The 6,666-nt window shown below is 49.9% G+C and overlaps 1 protein-coding gene across 1 annotated transcript; it reads left to right on the top strand.

Annotated features, from left to right (window-relative positions):
• The first annotated feature begins 1,661 nt into the window (after window positions 1-1,661).
• Window positions 1,662-6,456, top strand: ADRA2C (adrenoceptor alpha 2C). Its single transcript, XM_053976708.1, has one exon. The coding sequence runs from the start codon at window positions 1,692-1,694 to the stop codon at window positions 3,024-3,026; it is 1,335 nt and encodes a 444-aa protein (XP_053832683.1). The 5' UTR covers window positions 1,662-1,691; the 3' UTR covers window positions 3,027-6,456.
• The last annotated feature ends 210 nt before the right edge of the window (window positions 6,457-6,666 follow it).

Raw genomic sequence — 6,666 nt, 5'->3', positions numbered from 1 at the left:
GAGTCCTCCTTATCAGGCTGATGTCTGTTAAGGAGGAGTTGAAAGGGCATCAGATTTCAATTCCATTTTGTTCCATATGCTACACTTTGTTAATGTGATTACTGCTTCCACATTTCAGTCTTTGATTAGAATTTGTTACCTGACAGAGCTTAGTGTCAACACCATGTCCTTTCTCTTTTACATGCAGTCACAACATGTTCATAAATTACACTTCAGGTGAAAAAAAAAAAACCAAACAACCAAACGAAAACCTTCAGAGTAAATTGCTTACAGAATAGGATAATAGGATCACAATACCCAGAGGAATTTTCCTTCTTATCAGAACTAAGCATATTCATTTCCAAGCCTTCATAGTCCAATCCACGAAGTTATACAAAGAGACGGAGAACAGCGGAGCCAGCGCTGGTTGCACCACAAAGGTAACTGGAAACAGAATATCCCTTCTCTCTCCCTAAAGCCCGGGCTACTCGGTTACAACTTCTGGATCGTTACAAGTATTTTATTATTGTAAAAGTTTTACACTGAAAGAGAACCTGCCTTGGGGTTCGTGCCTTCAGTACGCACAGGTTTGCACTATAAAGAATATGACCCAGGCACCAGAAGCGAACGTGTCCTAGACTGCAACTCCCTTGGCGACACCGCGTTTCTGGGTGCAGGTGGGGCACGGGGCAGCTGCCCACACTGGGAATGCGCACAGGCAAAGCACCAGGTGGCTGCTGTGGCAGGGTGACGATAAGGAAGGAGCGCAGGCGGCTCCAGAGTCAGGAGCACCGATCCCGTCCCCCCGCCCGCCCCGGAGCCGCCGCCGGACGGTCCCGGCCGAACAAGGGCGCCCCCCAGCGTGCGAGGCGGGCGCTGCAGGCAGCGACCACCCGGGCGCTGCGCTCCGGGAGCGCAACCGGCGCCGCCGCTCCTCGCTCCGGCCCCTGCCACCCCCATCGCACCGGCCCCTGCCACCCCCGGGGCGGCCGCCGCGCCCCGCCGAGCCGCACAGCGCCCGGCAGAAACACCTGTCCGGCCGCCGGGCGGCAGTGAGCGCCGCGGCAACGCGCCGGCCGCTCCTCCCAGGGGCCGCCGCGGGGAGTGTCCCGTCGGGTCGCCCGCGGGGCTCGGGGCGCTCGGGGAGCGGGACGGGCGCGGGCGGCGGCGCTCGGAGCGCTCCAGCTCCCGCCAGGGATTCCGCCGGGGCGGGCGCGGCGGCCGCACCTGCGGGCACTGAGCATGCGCGCGGCGCGGGGCACGCCGCGATTGGGAGCGCGGAGCCAGAGTGGGACGGAGCCGCCGGGAGCCGCTCCATGGGAGCCGCTCCATGGGAGTTGATGCCGACGCTGCTGCCGCCTCGGACCCCGCGCCCTGCGAGGATCCAGCTCCCGCCGGGGACTCCCGCCGGCCGCGCGGAGTCTTCTCCGGAGCCGCGGGCTGCCCGGAGCCGGGCATGACCGGGCGGGCGGCGGGGGCCAGCCGTGCCCCGCTGCCCCCTCGCCGGGGGCCGGGCGGAGGCGGCGCCGCCGCGCTCCCTGCCGCGCCGGGGCTGCGCCGCCCGGCCGTGCCCTGAGGAGCGGCGGCGGCGGAGCGGCCGCGGGACCGGCGGCGGGGCGCGATGAGGGCGGCGGGGCGGCGGCGGCGGGGCGGCGGGGCGGGGCGGGGGCTCCGCCGGGCTTTCTAGGACGCCGGCGCCCCGCACACCCACCATGGATCTGCTGCTGTTGGTGAACACGAGCCTGGGCTCCCCCAACGAGTCCCTGGCGCTGCCCCCCGCCTCGCCGTCCTCCTCGGCCCTCCTGCAGCCGCCCTCCCCCTACTCGCCCGCGGCCGTGGCCAGCCTGGCGGCGGTGGTGGGCTTCCTCATCGTCTTCACCATCGTGGGCAACGTGCTGGTGGTCATAGCTGTGCTCACCAGCCGGGCGCTGAGAGCCCCCCAGAACCTCTTCCTGGTGTCCCTGGCCAGCGCGGACATCCTGGTGGCTACCCTGGTCATGCCTTTCTCCTTAGCCAACGAGCTTATGAATTACTGGTACTTCGGCAAGGCTTGGTGTAACATTTACCTGGCGCTGGACGTGCTGTTCTGTACCTCGTCCATCGTCCACCTGTGCGCCATCAGCCTCGACAGGTATTGGTCGGTCACACAGGCGGTGGAGTACAACCTCAAACGGACACCGCGGCGGATCAAGGCCATCATCCTCACCGTGTGGCTCATTTCAGCCATCATCTCCTTCCCACCATTGATCTCCGTGTACCGGGACCCTGAAGGAGACGTCTTTCCCCAGTGCAAGCTCAATGACGAGACATGGTACATCCTTTCTTCTTGCATTGGCTCTTTCTTTGCCCCCTGCCTCATCATGGTGTTGGTCTATATCCGCATCTACCGCGTGGCCAAGCTAAGGACCAGGACCCTCTCTGAGAAGCGTACGATGCCAGAGGGGTCCTCCCAGACTGAGAACGGCTTAAGCCGCGCTGCTGGCGGCTGCACGTCCCTGAGGATGCAGCTGGGAGAGAACGGACATTATTCGGTGCACCACTGGCGCAAAGCCTCTGAGCTGGAGGACATTGAGCTGGAGGAGAGCAGCACCTCAGAGAGCAGGCGGAGGCGGAGCCGGGAGGAGCATCGCCGCAAAAGCAAGAGCCAGTCCTTCTCCTACTCGTACTCCTCCAAGCACTCCAGTAGCCGTCTGTCCCGTGCGAGCAATCGCTCCATGCAGTTCTTCTCGTATCGCCGGCGCCGGAAGCGTAGCAGCATCTGCCGTAAGAAAGTTGCCCAGGCCCGGGAGAAACGCTTCACTTTTGTGCTGGCTGTGGTCATGGGGGTCTTTGTAGTTTGCTGGTTCCCTTTTTTCTTCAGCTACAGCCTCTATGGTATTTGCCGGGAGGCATGTGAGGTCCCTGAGACTCTTTTCAAGTTCTTCTTCTGGATTGGGTATTGCAATAGCTCCCTCAACCCAGTCATCTACACCATCTTCAACCAGGACTTCCGCAGGTCCTTTAAACACATTCTTTTTAAGAAGAAGAAGAAGAACTTCCGGCATTGAGCTGGAGGGATGGATTTGCCTCGAGCAGGAGCAGAGTTAAAAGAGAAGGCTCAATGCTGGAAAAGAAGGGAGGGGAGAGAACATGGGGCTTGGGCTTAGGGAGCAGGAAGAAGGCTCGCCCCCTTGATGGAGCAGGGTGATGCTGTGGGGGACAGGGATGGTGTCAGGGAGGCTGAGGGCACTCACCATGGTACAGAATGGTGACATGGTGCTGGGGGAGCAGTGCTGGAATGTGGAGGGGTAAAGGGGGAGGGAGTGACTGTATTTGAACGCTGACAGAGGGCATGGGGAGCCCACAGAGGAAAGTAGGCTGAGACCCTGAGTCTGGGAGGCAGAGAGCTTTCATGGGCTCTGGAATTTTGTGGGGAAACAAAAAGAGACATCAGAAGGAGAGGGTTAAGTGGCAGTGGTGGTGGAGATTTGAGTATATATAAATAGGGCAGCTGGGGCCTATGGTGTATTTGTCCCAGTAAGAAATTGGCTTTTACTTCTTGTGTGGGGAAGGAGAGTGCAAAGTACCAGGCATTGACAGTGTTTTGAGTTATGAAAGGATTTAAATGTTTGCCAAAAAAACCCTAAAGAACAATCCAAACTCTTTTCTAAATAAACCTTTGTACTGTTAAAACCTTCTGAATCATGATTTTGCTCAAGGGATAAAGTCAAACAAAGCAAGGAGTTTTATTTTCCTTTGGAGGGGTCTTTGCCTATAGATCTGGATGGGAACTATTTTTCCTATCTTCCCATAGTTTTTGATTAGTCAGTGAGACAAACCTGGGAATCTTGCATTTTTTCATGAAATATGAAAAAGAATACATATACCCCATGACCTCATTTCCTCCTGCTGGATCACCAGGCAGTAAATTCCTGCTCCATCCTTCTCAGATCAGTGACCTAAGGACCTTGCTGTCCTGGAGCAGCTAGTGAAAAAAAAAATCATTCTGGTGAACTTGCCTAACATTTTTTGAGATAAAATTTTTAAAAAATCAAGTTTCCACTTCTGTGTGCCCAGGGGAACTTTTCCTCCCCTTTTTTTTTCAGTCTCCCTTCAAAGGCTAATCTCAGGGCTGGATGCATGCTCCTCATTCTCAGGCAGGCGGTTGAAGGCATTCTGATATGCAGGTTTTCAGAGGAAGAGCAATCACCCCACTACTAAGATTTTTAAATCCTTCATATTTACAATCTTAGAGGAACTAAATCCTTTATATTTATTTTTTAATGAGAAGCATACATTGCAGATTGTCAGTGGTGTATGTGAACAAATCTCAAAAGGAGGTGCAGCTGTTCCAAACCTTTGGTGTTAATGTTGCTTGCTTTCCCTTCTTCTTTTTGCATTTCTAGTTTATGATTTTAGAGGATTTTCTTGGGAGGAGAGACAGAAGAGGGGAGAATAGTTTGAAAAGTTATTAAAGCAAACTATATTTCCCATGGGTTTATAAAATGTCATAAAGTGCAATGAACAAAATGAGAGACAGGGACTGGTGTCCATACATTCATCACTGAATTCATACAAAGTGTAAGAGTGAGCTGAGCATTTACATCCTTTCTTCATCTGTGCTGCTGCAAGGTGTGTATTTTGTTTGTGGGGCAAATAATGCTCCTTTCTGTGTTTATCACTCCTTTCATAGGCAGCAGCATTTGGCATCTGCCTCAAATGCACCTTTCCACAGCAAACAGTTCTTGGGAAAAAAAAGAGTGAAATCTAATCACATATAACAGACTTCTTTAAACAGCTGAATTGAATCTATATTGAGGAATCATCAGATATCCCCTTCCTTACTCCCTCTGTTCTGTCTGAAAGGTGTCTGTAGCCTCTTCTTGTGAATTCTCTGTAGCATAAGGAAAAAGGATAGAGCAGTCACTTTGTTTCATCTGTGTTTCATAATAAGCATTTGGTTCTCTTAACCCTGGAAAAGGAGACTGTCGGTGGCTGAGGCTCTGGTTGTTCCTTCAATGGACAGTTTAACTCAAATTCAAGTGGGAGTTCTGCTGAAGCAGGGATTAGATGATTGCACCAAATGCATTAGAAGTTTGCTGGATTTCGTTAAGTAAACTGAGATATTTTCAAAGTCCTAAATCTGTAACTTATTGTATGCTTTCTTGCAATAAGGCTCAGCGTGTGAAAAGATTTGAGCTTTGTTTAAATAACAAATGGTCTGGTACAAATGCATACCTGAGACAGATAAAGGAGAAATAAAAATAGCAACTGAGAGGAGAAAATTACAAGCCATTTCTTTTCTGCAAAATGGAGAGTTCTTCTTAAAGTTACATCAAGAAGAGCTGAAACTTGCTCTTATTATTTTTGGGTAACAATGTAGCTAAAAAGCTCAGGTTTGTTTACTCTGAAGAAACTATAACCATGAGAGCAACCAAAGCACCATATGGTACCTGGCTACTACCTCTGAGCTCCTGGACGGCTTCATTAGAGGTACCCATTCCTGCCAAGTGGAGGTCTGCTTTTGTCACTTCATGCTCCCTTAGAGGGGTTTCCCAGTCTGCAGACTCATTGGTTTCACTGTTGTGCTGCTTTTGAAATGAGCTCTGTGGCCTGTAAACACAGTCCTTCCCCCTTTGTTTCCCCTGTAGAATTCAAGTAGTCTATGGAAATGAAATTCTGACAGTCAGATTTTAGTGGACATAAAATATATATGGAATGACTGATGTGCCTTAAAAGTAAGTTTTTTGCAGTAAAAGTATTCTGTGATCATTATAAATATTAAAGAAATAATGCTTCTATTTTTTTTTTTACTTTAAACGTTTTTAAAGGGATTAATGCAGATACTGAATATCTATGAGCAGAAACATAATTAAAACCAGGGTATTTCTATGGTTTTAATTTTTCTCGTCACAGTTACTCATCTGATTCAATGCCTCAAGAGAGTCTTATTTCTTCTGAGCTAAATAAAAAGTAATATTCATTAATAAAGATGTGCAGTTTGCACCCCTTTTAATTGCATTTCCCTCTAAATTAGTGAATACAGAGGATTTCTATAAAAATTGTTTTTAATGTAACTACTGGATATGCTTCAAGTAAAATGGGGCTGATTTACTTTTTTTAAATACAGTGGTCTCTTATTACTTGTAATAGCTGAAGACTGGAATTTGTAACATACTGTGTGGTGTTAACTTTCCATAAAAAGTTTTCAGCTCCGCTACTCACACTGTGGTTGTGCTTCAACTGTAAGCTGGCTAATAGTGTATACAGGAGAAAAATATCTATGCAGCTTTGGCTTAAGAAAAAGGGAGAAGCTATGTGTAAAATGTGCTGAGTTGTTTCTTTGATCAGATATGATAAACCGGTTGAAACACTCACTCTCTACTGTTGTGGAAAAATGAAATATTGCTACTAAGCCATATCGATTTTAACAAGTACTTGATCTTTAACTCTTCATTTGTTCATTTCACCATGAAGAAAAATTTCTGTCAGTCTTAAGTGAGATGTTGATGTTTCATTTTCAATTTTCTGAATGGTGCTGTTGTTGTTTGGGTATTGAAATATCGAACAGTGTAACTTAGCTGGGATGGGAACTCACTGCTACTGTCCTTCAGCCACCTCTGTGGGAGTTTTGCGTGAGAGAGAAATGCAGAATTAGCCTCTTCAGGGCTTGAGGCAGATGGAAGGGGCCTTATAAATAGGAGATTT

This window comes from Vidua macroura, chromosome 4, assembly GCF_024509145.1.
Source record: "Vidua macroura isolate BioBank_ID:100142 chromosome 4, ASM2450914v1, whole genome shotgun sequence".
Taxonomy (NCBI): Eukaryota; Metazoa; Chordata; class Aves; order Passeriformes; family Viduidae; genus Vidua; species Vidua macroura.
This window is presented reverse-complemented; position numbering and strand designations above follow the sequence as displayed.